General features: G+C 47.5%; 1 protein-coding gene across 1 annotated transcript in view; it reads right to left on the reverse strand.

Annotated features, from left to right (window-relative positions):
* The window catches only part of SLC25A48 (solute carrier family 25 member 48), a 38,377-nt gene extending 18,138 nt beyond the window's left edge, over nt 1-20,239 (reverse strand). Inside the window, exons 1-4 of the mRNA XM_049786827.1 lie at nt 20,011-20,239; nt 15,080-15,123; nt 8,214-8,285; nt 5,135-5,393 (exon numbers count right to left, since the gene is read on the reverse strand). Coding sequence (XP_049642784.1) covers nt 5,135-5,393; nt 8,214-8,285; nt 15,080-15,123; nt 20,011-20,104 — 469 coding nt within the window. The 5' untranslated portion in view covers nt 20,105-20,239. The remainder of the gene's footprint in view (nt 1-5,134; nt 5,394-8,213; nt 8,286-15,079; nt 15,124-20,010) is intronic.
* Nucleotides 20,240-25,604: the final 5,365 nt, after the last annotated feature.

Consider the following 25,604-nt stretch of genomic DNA (forward strand, 5'->3'; position numbering starts at 1 on the left):
AGCAGAGTCTCAGAAGACACTGGTGTGAGAACAGGTCAGAGTGACATCCAAGACCAGTCATTTGCCTCAAGGGCCCTGGTAATACTGCTGGTGGTCAGCACAAAGTTAAGGCCATCTCCCTCCAATCCCAACAAAGCTGCCTCCTGTGGTGTAGACTGCATCCTGCCCTGCATATTAACTAGCCTCTTAATGGAGACCTGAACACTCCCAGAGTGGGGAGGAGGGAGTGTCCTTGGCCACTGCCTGAAGGATGTGACTTGGCACCAACAGCAGGATTATGGCGCATCTCGAGAACCACAGCCCTAACTTCCAGCTCAGACCTCGCAGGGGCTCCTGGGAGGTGCCTGCGCACAGGGTGCTGATACCTGGAAAAGGGGAGGGTATTTTCACAGGTGCCTTCCAGCTCAGGGCACAGCCTGAACTTAGTCTGTGCCTGCTAGCTCACCAAGTGAAGGATTCCCAGGAGAAACCTCCATCAGATTAAGGAGTTTGCATGAAAAATAGCTGCTGTCCATGCATGTAGCCATAGTTGCTGCGAATGGAAATTCCTTTTAAATATCACTCACTGTGATGTAATGTCGTACACCCTTCTGTATAACAATTGCACAATATGTAACAAGAATCTTAAAAATGACCATGCCCTTTGACTCATGAATCAAAGTGCTCACATATTTAAGGAAATAGCCCTAAGTAAAGGTGACTCTTTATGAACAAACATGTTGATTGCATCTTTATATTTAAAGGAGAAAAAACTGTAAATAGCCTAAATATTCATCAGTAAGAATATTGTGAAATAGTGAGTTGTTAAGTTTTGCTCCTGGTTAAGACATAATGTAAAGGTCTATTTGAGATCAATAAACTGAGATTTAGTGCAAGATTTCTTGGCTCTCGTGGAGGGAACATTAGAAACAGGCAATCTAACTCCCAGAAATGGAATTTTCACCTCACTATGTGTGTTCACTGGATGGCTTAGTGCATTCTAAATCCGGTTGTCCTGTTTTAGGTCATTTTATACACTTTCTACGTGGGGTCCTTTCTGTTATATTACGGAGTTCAAAACTGGATAGGAAACATGGGTGTTTCCTCTTCAAACATTTCATTTGAGTAGAGAGATAGAAAAGGAAGCAGATTCATATACTAACAGTTTTGGGATATCTGGCATTTTCTCCCATGTTCCAGGGTCTTTATCCCCCCCACCCAAGGGCGAATTCCAATCAGATCTCATCACTAACATAGAACCAGAATGAAGTTCTTGGTTCTCTGTTTATAACTCATTGCTCCATCTGGTCTCCATGGACCTGTCACATGTTTCTGAGCAGAGAAGCCAGTGGCCTTGTGGCTTCTCGTTTCTGTATGTGGCCACTATGGCTCATCACCAACTCCCAGGAAGTAGATGGGAATTCTAGAGAAAGCTACAAGTTATGAGAAAATCTATAGTCCTATCTAGGGCTGCCTAGGATGCCATCTGTGCTGTCTTCCTCCAGAATGGGCCTAACACAGAACAAAGGCCAGCAGTGCACGGAACTCTGGTGCCATACTTTATATACAGTGCTTTGTTCTGTTTATGGTGTGTTTGTACCAACTTGTCAGAGCTGAGCTGCTGGAGATGGGCCTACACTGCTGGTGTCCATGGGGGCCTTAAGGGCAAGACTCTGACAAATATCTCAATCATTTTATTAGAGAGGCCCAGGGACCTATGACAAACCTTTAGGCAAGGAGAGAGAGAGAGAGAGAGAGAGAGAGAGAGAGAGAGAGAGAGAGAGAGAGAGAGAGAGAGGAGAGAGAGAGAGAGAGAGGAGAGAGAGAGAGAGAGAGGAGAGAGAGAGAGAGAGAGAGAGAGAGAGAGAGAGAGAGAGAGAGAGAGAGATGGATTTGGGATCAGGGAAAGTTCAGATACCCATATACTTTTACTCTCGCCTTCAAACTGCCACTTTTTTTTTTTTTTTAATTTTTGGTTTTTGGGCCACACCTGGTAGCAGTCAGGGGTTATTCCTGGCTCTGGGCTCAGAAAATTACTCCTGTGGACTGTCACTTATCTAATTACAGAGTGATTTTGAAAATGAGATACATTCTGTTTGTTCTATGTTTCAATTCAGAAAGGAAAATGAACCAAGGGTTGGGAGGTAAAATGGTCCAGTTCTAGGCACCTCTGATTAATTACCTTACCTCTCAGGTCTGAATTTTGTACCTCAGGAACAAGGCAAGAAAAACCATATCCTTTCTTCTTTTCTGGAAAGATTCAGGGCAGGAAGCACTGTCCAGTCACTATTGCCTGCTTCCTAATAACAGAGCTTGCCCAGAACCTGGCAGTGTGGATAGAGACAGGGGAGAGTGGGTGGTACAGAGGATCTTTCCAAAGCTACAGGCTCATATCCAGCACCAGGGACCATGAACAACACCCCTTACCTGCGTAGTGCCACTTTGGTGATGTGCTAGCAATCCACATTTCTAAGTTTGAAGTTAGTTTTGTACGCATGAGGTCAAGGCCAAGGTGTCAGGAAGCTGGTAGAGCCTTGGTTCTTTTGCTAAGTGTTGTGGTTGAGGTAGAGGTCAGGCTCTCAGCTTCTGTTTGGCTCAGTTTGCCCCCAAACTGTCCTTCCACGAAGGCACATGACTTTTGTGATGGAATCTCTCCTCTTTGTAAATGTCTAGGAATTAGGCCACTGTGAAGATGGCCCCGTAGAAAAGCTCTTAAATCAAGATAGGGGCTCAGTAAACAAACTGGAGACTTGGTCCCCACTGCTGTACCAGTGGCTCAGCCCAAACCAAAGGTTTGAGGGCACAACTGAGAGGAGCTTCCAATCTTTCTCTGCATCTCTTTAGGGGAATCGGTGAGTCTGCGCTGTTACCTAAGCTCATGGCACCAGGCACTCGGAGTTCAGAGCTGAGGGAGCTGAGGAATGCTTACCTGTGGGAACCTCCCTGCTCTCATCCTCAGAGCCTTCACAGAAACCCTAAAGGGCAGTTTTTTGGCACACTGGGAAAGACAGAGCATCCAAGGGCTAAATTGTAAAGAATCAGGTCTTCCAGTGAGCTGTAGCTGCTCTATGTAAGAACAGAGTTAGCACAAAAGGGGTACATCTGAGACAGGCCAGTGTACCACACATAGAGGATGCACTGGCTCATAGGTCTTGCTTTATGTCAGAGACTAGGTCTACACAAAATGGAGCCCTCCCGGTGGACAGGGGTTGGTGCTCAGAAAACCAGGCTCAACTTACAGCAGAAAGGGTTGCAGACAGATTCTGACTTCTTCACCACTCCCAGTCACCTTTTTTCACCCCAGTCTGGCTGATCCCTCCTTCCTCCACCCCTTTAACACATTCAGCATTGCTTTTGTTTCCAGCTATGTCCTCAGTATCTCTAGGCTGGGTACTGGACAGTCTTAACCCTCAGATTAGCAAAGAGGAGTGACCATTAAACAAGCTTCACATGGTCTTTGGATGGATATGAGCCATAGTACAGATGGCACAGACCATCAGAGCATCAGGCTTGCAACAGGCATTTGGTGGCAGCTTCTGACAAGCTGACTTGACTCCCTAAAACTGGCTGATCACAAGCCATGTACCCAGCTCTGGGGAACTTCTCAATCTGACTGTTTTCTGCTTCTTATCGCCCTCCTTCTAGGCTCCAGAGGCTCTGGCCAGCCTCCCACCTAGTAACCTCAGCCGCAATGTGACACATGAGCCACTTTTCCCATACTCTTGGTAGGGATTACAGAGAATGGAAGCATATGCCATAAAGAAAGAGTTTTGAAGGGCAGGAGCCTCACAGTGAGCAAGGTGCTTGCCTTGAACAAGGCCAACTTGGGTTCAATTCCCAGAATCTCCTGAATTCCCCTGAGAGTACTGCTAGGAGTGATTCCTGAGAGCAGAGCCAGGAGTAACCCCTGAGCATCACCGGGTGTGGCTTCAGAAACCACAACAACCAAAAAGAAAGTTTGTCAATTTACTGGCCACCAAAAGTCCTTGGGCTTTGCAGAGAGAGGAAGGTGTTTTAGGAGGAGCATCCCTGTAAGGTTACACCTTATTTTACCTAAAACAAAGGTCATCTCCGGTTCCTTTGTATGTTTGTTTACAATTTGGATTTACCCAAAAACAGAGATTGTCTTACTTATAAACCTGAATGGGACAGGCTCAGGATTGTCTGAGCTATCTGCCCCACCTGAGGGTGGTCTCTGTATTCAATAAAAACAGTTCTAGCAGGGTGTCAGAGAGAGGAGAGGTGTGGAGAAGCACAGGGCAGTTACTTTATGCCCAAGTCCTTCAGGGAAAAGCCTGTGGCACCTGGAGCTGGCAGGTGGGCAGGCAGAGGTGTAGACTTTGGAGTGAAGCAAGTGTGGCTGAAATTTGTTTCTATGTCCTGTGCTTAATATTAAAAATTCTTGATCTGCAGCTAGATAGTGCAGTGAATAAGGCACTGGCTTTGCACATGACCAATCTAGTTTCATTCCCAGAATCATATATAGAGAATCATATGTGATCCTCAGAACCATATATGACTCCCTAAGTCTCACCAGGAGACTACAGGGACTGGAGTTAGCTAGCTCTGAGTATGCTGGGTGTGGCCCAAAAACCAAAACATAAAAATTCTTTATATGAACAAGGAATCCTACAGTTTTATGTCCCACAAATAATGCAGCAGGTCTTCGCTCTTGATCCATTTACTAACTGTGAATCCATGAATGAGTATCTCCGCTTTGTAGGAGCCTCAGTTAACTCATCTGTGAAGTGGGAAGAGTAATAGCATCTGCCTCACAGAAGGAGAAAGGAGGGGAATAATGAGAACACATACCAAGCTCTTAGTATTTGGCAGCAGTAAGCACACAGTCATGGCAAGTGACTGCAGTAGATTAGTAAGAGTGACAGAGCCTGGAGCCATCATTCAGTGAATAGGATGCTTGCTTTGCATACAGTTGACCTGAGTTAGATCCCTAGCATTTGCCAGGAGTGATCTTTGGGTGCAGAGCCAGTAGTCAACACGGAGAGTAACTGAGTGTGGCCCCAAAACAATCAAAAAAGTGACAAGAGTCTTAGTGATGACATTGTTGCCCCGCTCAGTGACAAGGATGTTAGAACCACATCCCAGAACCAAGGAACCAGGTAAGATCTCCAGGCATCTTATGCTGGCGTCTTACCTTCCCGAAATGGCTGTGTTTGCATCTGCAGCCGGATCTTGATGAGGTCCACAGGCGTGCTCATTCCAACAGACACTGCTCCTGCCACCATGCTGGCCAGGAGCAGGTGGGACAAGGCAGGGGACAGGCTGGCCTCTGGCATGTTGCTGTGGTGCTGACTGAGGAAGCGCGCTGTGTTACTGAAGACCCCAAACACCACACAGTTGTTGATGGCGATGCTGGCGAGGGGGAAGGACATGCCCTTAAAGAAGCCAAAGATCTGTGGGGAAGCCCAGAGGGAGGCAGAGTCAGGGCCCAGGAAGGCTATAGGTGGGTCTCTATGTTCCCTGAGCTGCCTTCCACACAGATCCTGCTGACTGGAGCTGCTGGCTTGGTAGATGGGTGGGGGGATCCTACCAGAGAAATGATATTAAAAAAAGTAATCAGTGCTAGCATGAATGTGGGGATCCTCCCACTGCTGATGAGAAGGCCTTTGGATGACCCTTTTGGAAAACATTTTGGACAGTCCTCAAAAAATACAAGAATTGAGTATCCATAAGACCCTGTGAATCTACTTCTCAGAATCGACCCTAAGGGCCACAAAACACCATTTTGAAAAGCTCATTGTTGCACTAGTCACAGTAGCCAAGATCTGGAAATGACTAAAGTGTCATTTTGGTCATCAACAGTGACTGGGTAAAGCAACTCACACACACACACACACACACACACACACACACACACACACACAAAGACTACTCGGCTCTAAGAAAGGACGAAATCCTGCAAATTGCTGCCAGTTGGCCAGTTGGATGGGAATATAGGGTTTCAGGTGGAGTGAAGGCAGAAGAGATACGGAGTGATCTAACTCATATGTGGGATATTAAACACAACAAGGGAGCAGCAGATGGGCCATGGAAATAGGGTCAGAGAGTTTGTCTACAGGCCTGAACTTACCTTTGGAAGACAGGAATCGATGGGGACTAGTGTTGGAACAATGTCCACAGAAAATCATCTCTAATAGCATTGTATATCATGGCAGCCCAATGCAAGATGAGACAGGTACTGATGTGAGAGGGGTGATAAGGAACAGCTGTTCTCTGGGGAGAAGCTGGGTCCCATGCAGTCTTGTCTCATGGAATCTTGTCCCCCTGTGCTATGGGGTGTTGGGCCTGATGCTCAGGTGTGCTATTCGAGTGTCCTCACCCTGGAAAGAATCAGCCTAGAGAAAGGAAGCTGGGCTGCAGGCACAAGCTTGTTCTTGTTCACTATGAAAATATTGTTGGGCTCTTCCTGTGTGCTGGGCCCTGGGACGACAAGGCAAAAGAGAAAGATTTTCCTCCCACACCTAACCTGCAGTCTTGGTGTGGGAAAGGGAGACCCTAAACAGACCACCTAACAGGAAATGAAAATAGAGTGCTAAAGACTAAGAAGAGGAGCTAAAAAGAGGTCAACAGCAAGGGCATCAGGTCTGGGCAGCAGCTGGCAGCCCTGAACTTGAGCATCTATTGGCATTAGAGCCAGACAGAGGTGTTCCAGAAGAGCAGAAGAGGCTTCTGTTCTGTTCTAGAAGAGGCTTCTGTGCCTATACCAGATACAGATCAGGGCCCTTCTCTCTCACTGCATTCTCCACAAAACAAATGCTGCACTGATGAATGGAAAATTCCACAGGTTTGTAGCAGAGCCAGGGCAGAGTACACAATGGAGCCAGCAGCCAAAGATGATAAAGTACCAGGAAGTTGTTGCCCAGGCCTAGGCCCTGAGCAAACCCACAAATCCTGGTGTGCAGGTGTGTGTGCATACTTCATCCTATTTGCAAGAGGCAGATCCCTCACACAGGTTCACACATTCAAATGCATGCACAAACACAAACATGCACATGCATGCACATTCATCAGTCTCCCCCTTGCAAACCTCTTCCTCATCTAACTTGGGGTACTGCTTGACCCTGTACCATGTGTTTTAGATAAATGCCCACAGTCCCCCCTGTGCGACTCTAGAACTGAGAGGCCCCACTGGCAGCCACTGTGAGGAAGAGATGCCAAAGGGAATCAATGAGCGCTTTCAGAGGATAGAGGAATCCCACAACAACCCAGAACAGCAAGAACCAGGCTGGAAGGCAGGGCCTGCCATAGTCTTAAAGCCTGTGAAGTCTGAGTTAGAACGCTGTTGGGTCACATGATCAGTCAAGGAGGATGCTCCACGTTCAGGCAAAAGGACCCCACCAGTGCAGGACATATTTTGAAGCCCAGCTACATGGACTCTGAGTCAGCTATGGGCCCCATTCTGGTGACTATGGAGAACCCAGAACTCACATATGACACTTCTCCATCAGTGCTCCTGCCATGCTGAATCTGACAGTGATTTTTTTTTTTTTTTGGTCACACCCGGCGGTGCTCAGGGGTTACTCCTGGCTGTCTGCTCAGAAATAGCTCCTGGCAGGCACGGGGGACCATATGGGACACCGGGATTCAAACCAAACACCTTAGGTTCTGGATCAGCTGCTTGCAAGGCAAGCACCGCTGTGCTATCTCTCCGGGCCCCTGACAGTGATTTTAAGTAAAAAAGGGACCCCAGAAAGTGTCACTGGAGCACAGGCTAATTATTAGCAAGGACACTGCAGAATCTTCTGTTTTTATATATTTTGTATTATGACTTTCCTCTTCAGAGAGAAAAACCTTGGGTTCTCTGAGCTGGGGTGACTCTGGGGCAACTCAGCCCTGGGCATCTGGAATGAGGGGCTCTGGGCTCTAGAAAAAGAGGTGCCTGTGAACTCCCAGTTCACCGGCCACTCCTTCCAATCAGAGAAACTTACAGGTCTCCCTGTTTTTGTAGGAATTTTCCACACCTTGGCTTGAAACTTCTGCAGAGAAGCTCATCATTGTTTTTTTTTCCACTGCACTAGGTGGGCAGCAGGATAAGTTTAGGGGTCTGTGATAGCCACAGGTGGCACAGCAAGAATGGAACACTTGCCAAATGCAAGAGCAGAACAAAAGTCCTCAAGGACCATGTGGGGTAAAGGCTCTGGGCACAGTCCCCAGGCCTGGCTCCACTTTGCCCCTTTCCAGGAGACACCAGCCCCCCACCAAGAGGCACTTACACTCTCCCTCCTATACACAGTGTGGATGCAGTGGAGGGTGTTTCCATAGCCGACACCAGCCTGCAGGCGTGTCTGTGGAGACAAACAAGGCAGTGAGGGTCTGAGCAGAGGATGTGGGTCCCTATAGTATCTAGGATGCTAAGTTTTGAGCAGCAGATCCCATCCCATCCCCTACCTGCACCTCCATTCAGGTCTTGCTACCCTACTTGGTCTAAGAGGAGAACAAAGGCCTGTTTATAGTGCAAAAGCAAACCAAGCCAAACCAATGGGGACTTGTTTGGAGACTATAATCACTATCATGGCTTCCACTTGAGCACAAAATGTGGTTCTTTCTCCTCTACTCTTTGTCACTGTCCTCTTAAAAGTTCCTGGAAGTGACCTCTTACCTTCCCAACTCCTCCTGCATCCCACTCAACTCTTCACTTACATCTACCCACCCCATCGATCCTGAGTGAGCCAGAAGGATTGGATCTGGCTGCCATGGAAGAGTGGAGAGAAGTGGTCACACATAGTTGGTGCCAGCGTAGGTCTCTTCCAACCCCCAGCCTACTTCTCACCCACACACACCAACTTTCTCATTGGGTGGTGCAGTAACAGTTCCCAGAACACCAATTATTCCTGCTGATCCCTAAGGTTGTTCCTCTTTCTCCTGCTCATCTCTCAGTGCAATAGTGTGATCTATTCACTTGGGTGGTTTCAGGCCTCCCCTTCCTGAGCAGGCAAGCCTCAGTCTCAGGAGACTGTGTTTCTTTTGTGGGAAGGGTAGGAAGGAGCTAGGTCCACATATACTGTGCTCAGGGTGAAGCCAGGAATCAATTCCAGGATGGCTACATGCAAGATAAGCATCTTATCTGCTGTGCTCTCTCTCTTTCTCTCATCTTTTTTTTTATTTTGGAGGGCATACCCACAGGGGTTCTTGCTGGATCTGTACTCAGGAGTGATCCTGGTTGATGCTTGGAAGTCCACATGTGGTTCTAGGATGTAAACTAGAGTAAATGGCATGCAGACAAGCACCTTACCTCTTGTATTATCCCACCTCCCAGATTTCACTATTAAGATGATCAACCTATGTTTCCACCAAAATGTTCTGTAGGCCCTACCCCATAGTGACGCTGGTGGAAAAGACCAGAAGCACAGAGGAAGAGCCCCAGATACTGCTACTCAGAACCCATAGTGTGGACTAAGATGCTAAGGTTCAGAGTACCAGTTAATACTCACACAGGACAAGTTGAGTTTAATCTCCAGAGCAGTGGAAAAAGGCCCTGGAAGGACTCGCATGTTAAAGGCTTTGAGGACAAAAGCATGAATGGGTAGGATTTTCTGCATTGACCTCATTTTCCAACCACTTTAGAATGGCCAGATTGGTTGGAAATAATCTTTTATTATTTTTAGCATGTATAATTGAAAAGATTAGTATATAGGTAATATGAGAATACCTTTTCCTAAAATAAATTTCAACGGCTGTGGATAAGGTGTATGTAGTAAGATAGAGCACTTGCCAACCTAGCATGTATTCAGGCCCTGAATTTTTTTCTTTATTGATGTCTTTATACAATTTGATTCCAACTACATGATTGTAGTTGGCTTTCAGTCAGATAAAGAACACCCCCCTTCACCAGTGTGACATTCCCATTACCAATGCCCCAAATCTCCCACCTCCCTAACCTCACCCCCGCCTGTATTTGAGACAGGTTTTCTACTTCCCTCATTCATTCACATTGTTATGTTAGTTATCAGTGTAGTTATTTCTCTAACTGCACTCACCATTCTTTGTGGTGAGCTTCATATTGTGAGCTGGACCTTCATCTCTATTCTCTGAGAAATATTATAAAAATGTCTTTTATTTTTCTTAAAACTCATAGATGAGGGAGACTATTCTCTCCCTCGGACTTATTTCACTCAGCATAATAGATTCCATGTACATCCATGTATAGGAAAATTTCATGACTTCATCTCTCCTGACAGCTGCATAATATTCCATTGTGTATAAATACCAAGTTTCTTTAGCCATTCATATGTTGAAGGGCATTTTGGTTGTTTCCAAAGTCTGGCTATTGTAAATAGTGCTGCAATAAATATTGGTGTGAGGAACGGATTTTCGAATTGTATTTTTGTGTTCCTAGGGCATATCCCTAGGAGTGGTATAGCTGGATCATATGGGACTTCAATTTCCAGTATATTTAGGAATCTCCATATTGTTTTCCATAAAGGCATTGTTTTCCATAGACAGCATTCCCATCAGCAGTGAATGAGGGTTCCTTTCTCTCCACATCCCCTCCAGCACCTATTGTTCTTGGTTTTTTTTTTTGTTTGTTTTTTTTTTTGTGATATGTGTCAGGCTCTGAATTTAAGTCCAGCACTTCATGGTCTCCCTAAGAAGCTCTGGGTGTTACTCAAAGAGCCCCCAAACATTTGCAAATTCATATCACTGGACTGAGAGCATTATAAGGAATGACCTCCATCCCCCAGAACCACTGGTTGTGGTCCCTATAAAAATAAAATTCATTCAGCCTCATAAATTGAGGGGGGGGGATGAATGGTACCAGGTCCAGACACTCGTATGAACATTTAGTGGAAATAAAAAATGATTAGACCTGAACATCAATCCCAAGGTCAACAACAACAGAATCTATACCTAATCCACAGCAAGTTGTACAAGTGGGGACCAGTTACGCTAGTATTCTGGGGGTAAAGGAGGGAGATATGGGATGCATACTGGGAACAGGGGTGGAGGAAAGACATCACTGGTGGTTGGAATGCCCCTGATTTATTGTCACTATGTACCTTAAATATTACTGTAAAATATTTGTAATTCACTTTGGCCACAATAAAAATTAAAAAATAGAATATAGCCAACAAAAAATTAAATAAATAAAATAAAATTCAACATTCCCTGTAAGGCTAACACTTCTTTTGGTTGGCTCCTCTCCTGAACCCCTCTTCTGAGCTCATCAACAGACTTGCTCACATGGCTAAAGGTTTTCTAAATAACCATCTATGGAGCTTTATAACCATAGATAATCACAAGAAATATGACATAATTGAATAGGCTGGCTTTTATTGCCAAGTATAACTTTTCATAATCATAGTATTGATTGACTCACACAGCCAATATTTTTCCAGAGCCCATTCTAAAGAAGTCAGTCTCCTTATCCAGGAATTTGGCACTAGGGCCACTATCCTGCCCTCAGGGAACTTACAACTAAGAGGGTTGGAAAAGACAGTCAATAATAAATTATCTCAAACAAACCTCTCTGCCAGGTGACAAGAAGTCATGAAAAGAAAGAAGCCAGGGATCAGAGAGCTGGGCTGATGGTGGCAAGGATAGGGGTGGGAATGAGGATTTTCAGTGGGAACTGAGGGACAAGGCTCAGCAGCAAAGCATATGCCTTGAATGTGGAAGACTCTGGGGCCAAATCCTGGCACCCTGAAAAATAAATATAAATAGACTAATGGGGAGGCCCCAGAAGATGCAGTAGGGAGTGGAGGCGGGGAAGCCAGGTCTTCCAGGTGGTCTTAGTAGGGCCACAGAACTGTACCCTGAGACAGATTATCCTGAGTAAACCACAATACATTGTCCTCTTGTCCACAATGGTAAGAATCAAAAAGTGCTTGACCTTTATGAAGCCACTCAAGCCAATAAGTAAATATTTCTTTCACTCCTTGCATTTGGCTGAACTGTTTTCCTCAAAAAAGACACATCCAAATCTTTACATCCTAGTCCCTGGGATGTGATCTTCTCTGAAAATATGTAGCCTTAAGCTTAGACTCTGGAGAAGAATCATTCAAGATTGAGAAGCAGCAGAAAAGAGGGCTTGACAGTAAGACTGGAGGGTATCTGTGAGCAGAGGAACTCACACTCAGGAATTATCTAGAATGGTTTACCAGACATCTCAGCAATACCTTGAGGATGAACTTGTGGCCTCTTAACTCTGAGGAACTCGATTTCTTTGGTTTAAAGTCACCTCCTTGGTGGTCATTTGTGACAATGGCCCAGGTTCAGCCCTTCAAATCTCAGTAGCTTCGTCTATCACACTCAACAGAGAAGTTAATTTCCTCCTATAAGCTCATGGTTTTCAAGTGTACTTATATTCACTGTTGAATAAAGAAGCAACTGCTTCTTTCCATGTCATGATACTGAGGGGTGGACAGGGAGGGAGCAGTTGTCCATTGGAGTAGCCATCTGAGACTCTCCTGCCTGCCTTGGGTAGAGTTCTCACAGTGTCCTGACTCATGTTTATCAGGAAACTCATTTTAATCACATGGGGCATTTAAATCACATGCCCAAATGGCCAAAACCCAGCAGGACATTTTTACATGATATGAAAAAAATCAGAAAAACATTAATTGACACAAAGATGTTGTTGATCAGGAAAACTTAATTGACACAGACAGATATTAAAGATTGGCTACCAACTCTGGGTTATTTTATTGGGAAGGGTAGGGGCAGTGAAGGGGTTGGGGCACACCCAGTGGTACTCAGAGGAACCATATGTGGTGCCAGGAAACAAAGTGGTATCAGCTGATCTTTGATATCACCAGCTGCCACACCCGAATGCCTGTTGGGCACATTTCACAAGAAACAGCATCTGCTCTTTGGGCATCTATTTTTCAGGTACATCCACCCTGCAGGATGCAGGTGAGAGACTTGTACTATGAGAGGAAACAGCTGCAGCAGGAATCAGTCAGGACCTGTGAAGCTTCAAGGTTGGAGCTTCTGGCCCGGCTGTCTCCTGGCTGATCACAATTTCTATCCTGGCTGGTATGTGAAATAGGGAGGGCTCAGGAACCTGCTGGTTTAGTTTGGGAGGGGATGGGGAAGACAAAAAAACAACATGGACTACAGGATTGTGCTCCAGTCTTGAGGCCCAGCCCTTGGCAGGGCACCGAGGGGAAAGCCACTCATTCACCAGCTTTTCTTAGGACTGAGCCTAGCTCCACTCTGAATGGAAAAGTCAGAGCACAGCAGGGAAGGAAGGAGGGATAACCAGCCTTCCCCGGTGAGAGGTGGGCAGGCTCTGGGACAACTCCTGGAAGGGGGGCAATGACGTACTCTGGCCAGGCTAAGCTTTCTACTCTCCTCAGAGCCTCTAAGTGCCAGGGCTGGTAGGAGGCAGTGGCATGGCCCCAAGGCTTCTCCACCACTCCCCTATTTCCCTGACTGCTTCCCTGCACCTGAAACACACCCCTGCTCGCCTCACCAGTCTGCACACACTGACACAATTTGGACAGCACAGCCCCAGACTCCACTTCTGCACTGCCAGCCCTGCCTTCAGTGCCTGGCTCTTTTCCATTCCTGGGGGTTACGTTCAACCCAGGCCCCGTCCACCCTTTATGAATTTATTGCATTTCGAATCTGTTGTTCTCCTACAAGGATCTGTTCTCAGGGAAGACAGGTGCTGGCTGGGTCCTCCACATCTTCCAGCACCACCTTTAGATACCCAAACAAGAAGGAACATGGCATGCATTGTTGTTTCTGGATAAGCCAGAATCTTCTCTCTGACATGAGTGGCCTGGGATCATTACTCATACCTGGGGACACTAGGATCTGAGCTTGGTCACTCCTTCCTAGGACTGAGGCTGATACTGCCCTTGCCTGGCTGAAAGAGTTGAGGCCTTGCTCCTCAATCCTGTAGTCATGGTGAGGCCAGAGATCCCTTAGGAAGGAACCTGAGGCAGATGAGCTGGGTTTCAATATGTTTATGTTCATGCCCAGGATTTGGTCTGGTGCCCCTAGGGTAGCTAGGGAGGGGACAGTGGAGCTGGTAGGAGACCCAGGACCTCCTGCCTTCACTGAGGAACACCTATTGGGCTCCAGTCTTCTTTAGGCTTCTCAAAGTATGAAAAAAGCACAAGCCTATGGGACAGACCACCTGGAGTCAGACCCACTTTTGAGCTTGGAGCCTCAACCCTTCCACAACTGTGAGGTCTGGGCAGCATCATTGTTAAGCTCCTGGATGCAGCCGTAGGAGAGTGGGACTAAATCCACACCCTCCTCTCCAGGGGCAGTAACTAATACATGCCCTGCCACACCCATGGTGAAAGACCCCAGGAACCCCTACATCTCTGCTTATCTGTCTGAAGTGTTTTTCTAACTATTCAAGATGAGTAGGCCTGCCTCCACATGCAGAGGGAAGCAGGCATGATTCTGGCCAGGTGGAACGAGGTCACCTGGTGTTGAATAATAGTGCAGAAAGGGAAACACAGTATCTGTGGGACAGGGGTGCCTCCCAGTACAGGCTTGGAAGAGACAGTACTGAGGACCAGGGAAGAAAAGAAAGGGTGGGGCCAATGGCCCTGGTGCCACCTCATGCCTAAATGCTTGGTCTTGCTGAGTGAGTGGAGGCCCTGTTTCTATATTCAAGAACATGAGGCTTGGGTAGGCCAGGCTGGGGAGCCCTGCCAGCTCCAGGGGCCTCACATACCGGCCCCTCACCAGGCCCAAATGGCTTCCACTCCCCACCCACCTCTGAGTCATAACATGCCACCCTAAGGATAAGCCTGACCTTTCTGACCTAGGTTCAATGGAGTCAGGTCTCATGCACACAAGTTATGTGTGTGACCACTGAGCTATCTTCCCGACCCTCCTACTGGACTTTAACCTTCAGTCACTGTCGTGAACCCACTGAGGGTGCCATACTGGCCATGGCTGCCTTTCCCAGAATGTAGCAGGGAATGCTCGCATCTGAATGTCCCCGTTTATGTTGAATATTGCTCTGGATGGGCTTAGGATGGGAACGTCATTCGAGAGAAGGCCCCTGGAGCCACCCTGGCTGGGCACTGCTGGTCAGATACAGTGAGCCTGTTTCTGCACAGGCTACTCTACACTCTACTCCATCTGGGGCTGACAAACAGGGAGACTGTACCTTGACCGTGTCCAGAGGGTGGCCAATGATGACGCTGGCAGCACCTGGGAATGGAAGAAACACAGCTGGTCACTTGGCCCCTGCACTGGACAGACATAGGGGCTCAGGCATTTTGGTGGTCACTGCTACTTTCCAGAACACCTAAGAGTCACAGGACAGCAACCCCATCCCCACACATAAAAATTAATTTTGACTCTGGTTTCTTACATCAAAGTCCTAAATGGCAACACTGAAACTGTAAAATCCACAGACTAAAGCAGAGGAGGGACTTCCTGATTTTAGATTTGCAGAATATTCTATACAGGACACCAAAAATACAGGCAGCCAAAACAACAACAACAACAACAACAAAAAGCAAAGCAAAATACCAAATGTCAAAGTTTGTGCTGTGCCAATCTATCAAAGGGGTGAACACAATCTGTAGAATTAGAGTAGGCAGGGTCTGAAGCAGGTATTGTGTTTGCCTTGCATGTTACCGACCCAGGTTTGAACCCTGGTATCCCATGTGGTCCACTAAGCCTGCCAGGAATAATATCTGAGTACAGAGCCAGGAGTAAGCCCTGGCTTACTGGGTGTGACCCAAAACAAACAAACAAAAAGAACAAAAAAACAAAAAAAGAATATTTTCAAGTCACATAGTTGATGAGTCTAGTATCCAGACCAAAAAAAAAAAAAAACTTTTACAACAACCCCCCCCAAAAAAGTTAGTTAAGTGGACAAAAGACAAACAGATATTTCTCCAAAGAAGGTACACAAATAACCATGCACCGCCCCAGAAGATGCTCAACTCCATTAGGTATGAGTGAAACATAAACTAAATCACAATGAGATTCTTCTTCATACTAACTTTTTGTCCTAGTGAAATAAAAACTAGCCTGTGCTGGGGTGAGGGTAGTGGGGTGGCACATAGGACATTCCTGCAGGGTAAGTTTAGCAGTTCCCTCAAATGTTAAGCAGAATTGCCCAAAGGCCAGCAATTCCATGCCTAGACTTATGCCTAAAATTATGGAAAATATAAGCTCTAGCATGTTCGCACAACTTCTCAGCACTACTTGAAACAAACAAAAGGTGACAATGGTCTTAGGAGCCCACTGACTAAAGTCAAAATGAACCCCAGCTCTCCAGGCACTACTATAAGACAAACACAGGTATGAAGTGACACCATGGCACATCACAAATATTTTGCTAAGTGAAACAGATCAGACCATACCAAACAATATTATATATTGTCTGACTTGTTTATATAAAATTTCCAGAAGAGGTGCTGGAGAGGTAGTACAGTAGGATCGATCCCGTATGGGCCTGAAGGCCAGCTCGGAGTGATCCCTAAGCACAGGCCCAGGAGTAAGCCTTGAGCACTGCCAGTATGACATGAAAAACAAACAAATTCCCAAAAGAAAATCCCAAAAGAGAGGAAGCAGATTAATAGTTCGGGGAGGGGAAATGCAAGTGATTGCTTGATGAGTTTAGAGTTCCCCATGCGTAGCAGGAAAATGTTTTGGAAAGTGATGTTTGCAGGATGCTGTGAATATACAGGCTGATTTTATGTGAATTTCATCTTTAAAGTGGAGATGGAGGGTTGGAGAGACAGGACAGTATTAGGGCACATGTACACAACCTGGGTTCAATTCCTGGTATGATGCAGTCTCTTTCAAGCACTGTCCGTGAGGTCCTTAAACACTGTCATGGTGTTCTTGATGCTCCCCTGCACCACAGGGATTGAGAAGCATCATCTTAGGCCCGAGCACTGACCTGCCCTCCTGACTGGCTAAGATTCACAACTGGCTCCAGGATCTCCTGAGGACTGTGTGGAAGGACCGTCCAGCCCAAAGTGGGGGAGAAGGAAGTGAAGAGAAATCCAACTTACCGCTTACCATATCTACAGTTTTAGTTTGTGTAGAAATGAAATTAACCCTGGGTCCTGGGTCCCCCATAAGAAAGAAATGAGGAGAGTGATGGCAGCACCTGTAGAAAGCCTGTCACCTCTAGGACGCTCCAAGCGAAGGCATTTCTCTTGTTTGGTTTATGTTTTCTGTTTTTCATAAAGGCCTTGCTGAAATAGTGGCTAATACCCTAGATCTTTTAACAGGAAAACTGCCCTTGCACACATATTCATAGGAGCAAAGCCAGCTTACTCTGGGGCCACATAGCTTAGAGGTTCTGTTCACAGAAGCAGCTGAGTGTGAGACCCAAACAGGAGATGTTCATCCAAGACAAATCCCCAAACAGGTTCAGTGCTGATCATTAGAGGAAGGAAGCCCAGTGACAGCCAGGGAAGACAGATGAGACATCCCAAACTAAGTTATTTATGGGATCAGAGAAACAGATCATCCCAAAAGTGTTCTTTCAGCCTGTTCTCTAGAGACTTTTACCCTCTCCTTGCCAAAGAATAGGGCAGAGGCAACAGGGAACTGGTGCTGTCCAAAGGACAGGGCCTCAACTACAGGAAGAGTATGGTCTTCACCCCAGGAAGAAGGCTCCCTGAGGGAGTATGTCCTTCACAGCAGGCACCCTCAGCATGGGGCAGCAGTATCAGCCCCAGGCCTAGGCTGCTGTCTCACTGCTTACTCCTAGTACACCAAGAAATCAAAATGTGAGGATAGAATGGAGAGACTTGGTCAGGCAAAGCCATTCTGGTCATTGAGGAAGGAACCAGCTTGAAGCTTAGTTAGGGGTTGAGCTGAACCTGGCACCAGAATGTAGTTTGGAATCCCAGTTCTCAAGTGTGTCACTCAGCTTTGGGCAAGCCATGGAATTCCTCTGTGCACCCACTTTCTTTTGTAATAAGAATAGTTCCCTGGCTGGGGTTTGGCAGAAATTCACAGAAACAGAAACAAATTCATGTAACAGGGGCTGGAGAGATAACATAGAGGTAGGGCATTTGCCTTGCATGCAGGATGGTGGTTCGAATCCCAGCATCTCATATGGTCCCCTGAGCCTGCCAGGAGCTATTTCTGAGCATAGAGTCAGCGTAGAGTCAGCTCAGTAGCCCCTGAGCACTGCTGGCTGTGACCCAAAAACCAAACCAAACCAAACCAAACCAAAACAAAACAATAACAAACAAAAAAAAACCATGTAACAGTTGATAGAGACTCAAAGAAGTACAAGTTAGAGCCAGAAAGAATTGTTCTGGGGAGTGGGAAGGGAAAGAACATTAACTCTAAATGAGCTCAAGGCTCTCAACTGGGAGGATGAAAATGCTCTAAGACAAATTTGTGATTACAGCACTTGGTAAAGTTATTATAAAAAAAGGGACTTGTATGTCTGAGATGGGTGAAATTTGTAACATGTAAAATAACTTCAGCGACACACTTAAACATCACCCTTGGCCTTACTATGCCCTCACTCTCACAGCTGCCTCATCATTTGATGGGAGGAGAACCTGTTTAATGAACAAAATAAGGTGTAGAAATAAAGCAACTCAGGAATTGCCCTGTGAGCTGGGAAGAGTCTTTGTGTTCTTAGATGTGGAGCCACTTGGGGTTAGCCTGGTGTTTTGGGGCATTTCTCAAACAAGCCTTGGCAGTCCTAACTACAGTGGGTCTGGTGACCTGGCTGGGCAGTGGAGGGAGAGCATGTCCCCCAGAATTACCAAAAGGTCTAGCTCTGTACTATGGGACCCCAATCACAGGCAGCCCACTGACTGAAGCTATGAGGAAAAGCAGTCCCAGTCCTACCCATTGCAGCTTGTGCCAGTGGTCCACTGTGCATTACCGGTGCCCAAACCTGTGTCCATCTGAGGAGGACACACCTGCTCCAGGGACCAGTAAGGCACTGTGTTTCCATCCAGAGTGGCTGTTCTTTTTGTTAAACATGTTTGATTACCTGTCTCCTGGTCTCCTCCATGCCTACAACACTTGGGAATTTGAGAGAGTGGGAAAAATGGAGCCTGGGACTCTGCCTCAGCAGCTCAGTCGTATTTGATGTTTTCATTGGGAATGTGAGTGTAATTGTAAAATTCCAGTTTTGATGATGCTCTTAGATGGGGTCCACAGAAAGAGAATATTCAGGGCTGGAAGGATAGTGCAATAGGTAGCGTTCTGCATGTGGCAGAGTTCAATCCCCAGAACTCACCTGCTGCCTACCCTATCAACTACCAGGAGTGACTTCTGAGACTAGAGCCAGGAGCCCTGAGTATGGCTTGAAAACCAGAAAGAAGAAAAAAGAATATTCAATGATCAGTGAGGTCTTTCACATCCTTCCTAAGGGGTCTTTTACACTTTCCCCAGGGGAAAGTCCAAAGAGCAGCGAGTAGAGTAGAGAAATGAGGGAAGATGAAAGCTACCTCAGCACAGGGCCTGGATGGGGACCCTGGCAATAGCTGCTGGAAGTAGACCCTGGGGACAGACCTTTCCTGGGCTGGAACCTGACATCTGCAGTACCAGCTGTGTTCTTCTCCAAGGTGGCGCAAGCCCTTTGGCCCAGCCTACACTTCCAGCAAGGCTCCCCATCTACTGTTGGAGGGAACTACCTACTGAGAAAGCACCATCTTCATATACAAAGTCCTGAGAGCCATGTCTCCAAATTCAGGTGAGCACCCATGCGCCTCCAAAGATAGGGTGTGTGCGCACTGGGAAGCACCATTGGCTGTCGGGTTAGACTGGCGGTTTAATTATTACTGGGTCCTTTTTTTTTTTTTTTTTTTTGGTGGATCCCAATTTGGAGGCAAATCGGAAGCTGTTGAAGTTGAGCACCAAGAACGGGCAGAATCCCTGAATTCAAGAATTCAAGAACAAGACTAAGGGGCGCACTTCGGGGCGCACTCTAGGCAGCAGGCGGCGCGTCTGGTTCTGCAGCGAATTCAGTGAGTTGAATGGGGGAGCTCCCTGGACCCCTCCTGGAAACTAAGCCCGCTGCCCACCACTCCCTGGTGAGCTCCCACACATTCACTTTCCCCACTGCGGGCAGGGGGGATCCCCCATCAAGCTCACCTCCGATCCAGCCGGCTGCAAAGTCTTCCAGCTGGAAGCTGCCCATGGCTGGAGCCGCAGCGCCTTGCCCACCCGTCAGTGGCTCCGTGCCCATTTAGTCAGTGCCTGCGGTTCATGGACCCCCAGTTCGGGGGGGGGGCGACCGGAGGGAGGAGGAAAGCAGACAGGGCGAGTGCCCGATAGGTCTTACTTCAAACTGGGTTTGGGGCGCGCGTAGTTCTGAGCCAGTCTCAAGTGCCCGCAGACCGCGGACTGCACGCCTCCAGCCGGCCTTAAAGGCACCGCACCCTGGACTCTCCGGGTGCCTTCAAGGCGAGGCTTCAGGCCAGAAGACACCAGGGCCATCCCAGACACGCCCTCAATCCTGCCTTGCCCCAGCCCCCCCCCCCCTCTTCCTTGCCAGCTGCTGAACCTCAGTGCCTCAGGTGAACAGGGCAGCCCTGTGCTTTGTAACTGTTCACGTGGTATCCGACCCGACCCTGTAAATGATTTCAGGGACATTCTGCAAAGTTCAGCGGTGAGCTGAAAGTCTCCTCCCTGGGGGGGCCTTTCTCCAAGGCCACAAGGGGAAAAAAAACCCAGGGGGCAGTTCTGCTATACAGTATAGGGGAAATGATTCATTTATTGCCTTCCACGGAGCACTTGCACTTAGATGTGTGAGGCTTAGGCTTCATTCAGTCCCTGGAACTGCAAAAATAATCAATAATGTTATAATAATGTACTGTTGTTATTATTATAAAATGATTGGTTTCCTATTGAGGTTTAGAGGCTGGGTTTTTACCCACACAGTCCTTCCTCCATGGGCCCAAGACCGTATCTATTATTGGACAGTGAAATTAAGTGTGGGAAACAGCTAGTCCAGTCAGTATAAAACAAATCTTAGCAATCAGTAATACACAGCACTTTCTCAGCGGTGAAATTGCGCTTTCTTTTCCCATGCTTCCTCTTCACAACAGCCTTAAGGGTAGGAATTATCACACATCCTTCCTAGAGGAGGAAAACAGGTGATTTTCATACCTATTGTGCATTTTTATAGGCATATACGCATGTATGTATATTTTTGTTTTGTTTGTTGAGTGCCACATCTGGCAGGGCTTAGAGGCCACTCCTGGCTCTGCAGGGCTTAAGGGACTGTAAGGATCAAACCCAGGTTGGCTGCTTGCAAGGTAAGTGCCCTACCCACTGTGCTATCACTCCATTCATGTTCACATTTATATTCTAGACTCACACAGCACATAAAAATTAGTTACTGAAAGCGGTCTAAGTGACGAGATGAATATCTTCTTTCATAGCTGAATGTTTCAGCTGTGCTCCTCTAAGTGCTCAGGCTCACTTGAGCTTCTTCCCAAATCTTTGACCCAGATCCAGCCACATCCTCTGCTGAAGCCTCTCAGCCCCCAGTTGCTGAATATTATGCCTCTGAAGGTGCCTGGCTCACACTCTCACAGATCATTTAGCCCTGACCTCTTTGGGTCAGCCCCATGTCTTTTTCAGACAAGTAGACCACAGACCCTGTTCTACCACCTTGGCTGGACATGTTCCTTCCCCACCATCTCAATAACTTGACCCAACTGCATGTACTAAGCTTCCGACAAGCAAATGACAGCAGAGCCCCAAGTTGCCTTGCCTGAGGCTAATTTCCAACTCTAGTCCACTGAAGGCAATTCACACAGTTTCCGGTCCTCCTCAGCAGCTGTGAACAGAGCCCAAGGTCACCGCCCCCCCCCCCAGATGATCAGCTTTTAGTCACCATGCTGGACAGCAGTACCCAATGGTTCAATCATGGAGCTGCTGGAAGGATAATACAGTGGGGAGGGCATTTTCCTTATTTTCCTTGTATGTGGTCAATACAGGTTCAATGCTCAACATCCCATATGGTCCCTCAAGCACTGCCAGGAGTGATCCCTGATTACTGATTACTACTGCAGAGCCAGGAGTAAGCCCTGAGAACTTCCAGGTGTGCCCCCTGTTCTCCCTCCACCCTGCCCCATATTAATATGGGATAAAAGTTCCAGCTGTGTTTGTAATTTCCACCCAACTGAATTGAAGAAAGGGTTTTGTTCTGAACCATTGAGGCGAGCTCTACCCAAATAGCCGAGAGTCCTCACATCAGGTAGTGTTACCCTGAGGTGGCAGCAGTTGCACCTGTGAGCTGCATTGCCAACTCTTGCCTCAGCTCAGAATGGAAGACAGGTGGTTTCTCAGTGGCAGCCTGACTGGGATCAACTACCAGGCAGATAGAGTGGGAGACATGGGTTCCAGGGTGACATGTCTGTCAGGAGGCCCTATCCTTTTCCCCACACCCACTGTTCTACTCAGTGTCCTTTCCTGAAATGGTGGGTGCTCAGGTTTCTGGGGGACTGTGTCCATGGTGCTGGTCAGGGCTAGTTCGTAGGATCCTTCCCCCTCCACTCTCAGCCACACCTGGAGCCATTGAATCTGGGCTCCACACAGCCCTTCCCTGGGGAATTCCACCAGGTGTGTCCATGAGATGAGCTCTTCAGGGCTCCACCTGAACTCTCCTGTGCCTACCCGGGCCTCATCCTCAGGCCCATGTGGCTATGGGTCACAGCCCAAGTGGAGGTGACTGTGGTCCAGAGGAAGTCCTGACCTCTGAGAAGGAGGATGATAAAGTGACATTCTCAAGTGTTCTGAACTTTTCCAGTCTTGGTAGCCACCAACCCTCCAGAGTGGGAGAGAAAGGGCAGGGCACGGTCTGTGGCAAGTACCCCACAGGGCCACCCCATCTGTGTCCTGTCATCCAGGCAGTCAAGGGGTGAGTCTCACTATCATAGCAGATCTGCCATGAGGGACCCTTTTATGTGAAAATCAGAAAATACCCCTTTCCCTCCTATTATAGTCTAGAGCTGCTACTTCTGAGGCCAATGCCGGGAATAGCCTACAAGGGTACAAGACCCAGAAGGGTAGCCATGCCCAGGTCCCATCTACTTGGACACATCACAGGACAGAGTCCACCAGTTCCCCTAGGACAACCCCTATGGTGGCCTCTCCAGGGTTCCTTCCCTCATCCCATGCTCTCACACTTGAGAGAACCTGAATCAGCAGCTCTCCAGCTCTGGAAGCTCTGTTTCAACTGCACCAGAGGAGAAGTGGGCAGCTTTCGAGAATGAGATGCTGCCTCTCTGCTGGCCAACTCCTACCTCCTTCAAGATCTGCCCAGTGACCTCCATCACAGGAAATATGTGGTTTCCCTCTTGAGGTGTCCCTGCTTCTCCCTCCTTCCTCCTCGTGTTGTGTTGACTAGCACAGATCAAGGGCAATTTGCATAGTGGAAAGCAAAAGGACTCAGATGGGACCTGGGCATGGCTACCCTTCTGGGTCCTATACCCTTGTAGGCTATCCCCGGCATTGGCCTCAGAAGTAGCAGCTCTAGACTATAATAGGAGGGAAAGGGGTATTTGCTGATTTTCACAGCATGCTATGGAATGGGGTTCCCCCTTTTCTCATCAGCTTTCTGCTGAGATCTGATAGAGCATGTGTGGTTTTGGCACCAATTGCGACTGGCCTAGCATCCCCTGAAGGCATTCATGCTGCCCCCTACCTCCACCCCCACCCCTCCCACCTCTGGGCTTAGTTTTAATCCCAGTTCTTTTGTTGCTGCCTTTATGTCAGGGCACTTCCAGAAGTGTTTAAGAACCCTGGAGCTATTGCCTGGGCTACTGTGGCCAGTCTAGCCAGATGTTCAGTGCCAGTGGCACTGGGGGCACAGTCATGCTGCTAGTCATCTGATGCAGGGATAACACTCGTGGTCATACATGTCAGGCAGATATCTGATACTTGAGGTATCTGCCTGGGCCTACCTCTCTCCCTTTTAGAAGTTAGAAACAGGATTCCTCAAAGGCTGTATCCAAAAAAGACTGAAATTCCGAGCCTGAAAGACACCAGCTCTGGGTGTCATATCAGGATTTGACAGCAGAGGGCACTGCTGCCTAGGTATTGTGGGCTTGCAGGTGAAAAAGAGGCTGATGGCTGCCTGGGGTAAACAGTCTTCCAACTGCTCTGATGCTGAACTGACAGTTACTTGAGCAATGAGAGAAGTTGACCTGGGAGGCTCACAAGGAACCTGGGGAGCCAGACTGGACCTCTGGGGTGCTTAGTGAGGATTCATGTGCAGCTTCTTGGGAACTAAACTTGTCCTTGGAGAGGTGGAAAGGTGAGAGCTTCAGTGGCTAAAGCCCCCAACTATCTGGCCTGCTTTAGTTCATATCAGTGTACCAGGCTTCTCCCCACCAGAAGGTTCAAGCTGGCCCAGTGCTATATGTTCTGATAATATCATCTCAACAAATCCAGACACAATTCCCACTTTACAGAAGAGTTGAGCAAGGCTAGGGAATTACGCGATTTCTCCAAAGTCATGCAGCCATCAAGTTGAGGTTGATGGCTTCATGATATTGTTAGACTTCAAGCACCATCTGGGTCCAGACTCAAAAGTGAATTTACTTTCCCAAAGCCTTTATTCCCTGTACGAATGCCCTAGCATCTCTCTTGTTTCTCTACCATCATCTGTGAAATTTAATGAATATTTGACAGCTATGTCCATATTCTTATGACTTCCAAAGCAGATGTTTCCTAAACTGGGGGAATTGTCTCGTCCATGTGCTCTAGGACCCATTTTTTCCTTTCTTCCTTGACAGAGACATTTTTTCCTTTCTTTCTAGTCCTAAAACAGCTGTTATGAGACTTGTGAGAACAGGAAAGTTGGACCCTCTTGAACTTTGCTTTTTAGATCAGAAGTGGGCTGGCACCAGGGCAGGTAGGGGGACCAGGGAGATGCAGGATTAGGAATCTTTGAAAGATAGGGGAGGGGACAAGAAGGGTAAAAGGACCATTGCAGCTGCTGAGGCCACATCTGGAAAGCCCTGATTGGTACTAGCTGCCTAAGATGCACTAGTTTTGCTTTAGTTTTGTTTCGAAACACTGATAATCAAGGTCCTTTGCTTATTGCTTATCATTGTTTACTGAGGGGCCAGGGCTGGAACCCAGAGCCATCACACAATGCTAGGCATGTATTCTACCACTGGGCCACATCAAAGGCCCAAGGTGATAGCCGTTTGTATTTCCATTGTGCCCAGAGGTACCTCCTCCATCCTGCATGCATATCCAACTGTAGCTACATATGGGGGTTGAGGGGCCCAGGTTTTCCATTATGCCCATATATTGATAGAGGGCAGAAGATCCAACAGTGGCTAGTAGAGGTAAACAGAAGGGACTCAAAAAATTAAGTGGTGGTCAGAGACCCTTTCCATTGGTCCTAGGGTATGGAAAGGCCAGTGATAGAGCCAGGAGGTTGTTCAAGCTATGAACAGTGAAGAACCGAGACCTCAAGATGCCCTACAGATGACCTGTGTGCCTGCCATCATGTGTGGACTCTCCAGCCCTGACCAGTCCCGAATTGCCTACAGCCTCCCCCATCTCATGGGTCCTCACTGTTCCCTGCCACAACCTCATGAAATTTGAGACAAAACATGCAGCTGAGCAGCCAGAGTGGGCCCCAGAACTGTGAGTGTAAGTCGTGCCTATCATCAATGCAAGCACCAAGATTTGGATTATACAGACTGAGGGTCACACATGCT

Source organism: Suncus etruscus, chromosome 14 (assembly GCF_024139225.1).
Source record: "Suncus etruscus isolate mSunEtr1 chromosome 14, mSunEtr1.pri.cur, whole genome shotgun sequence".
NCBI classification, from domain to species: Eukaryota; Metazoa; Chordata; class Mammalia; order Eulipotyphla; family Soricidae; genus Suncus; species Suncus etruscus.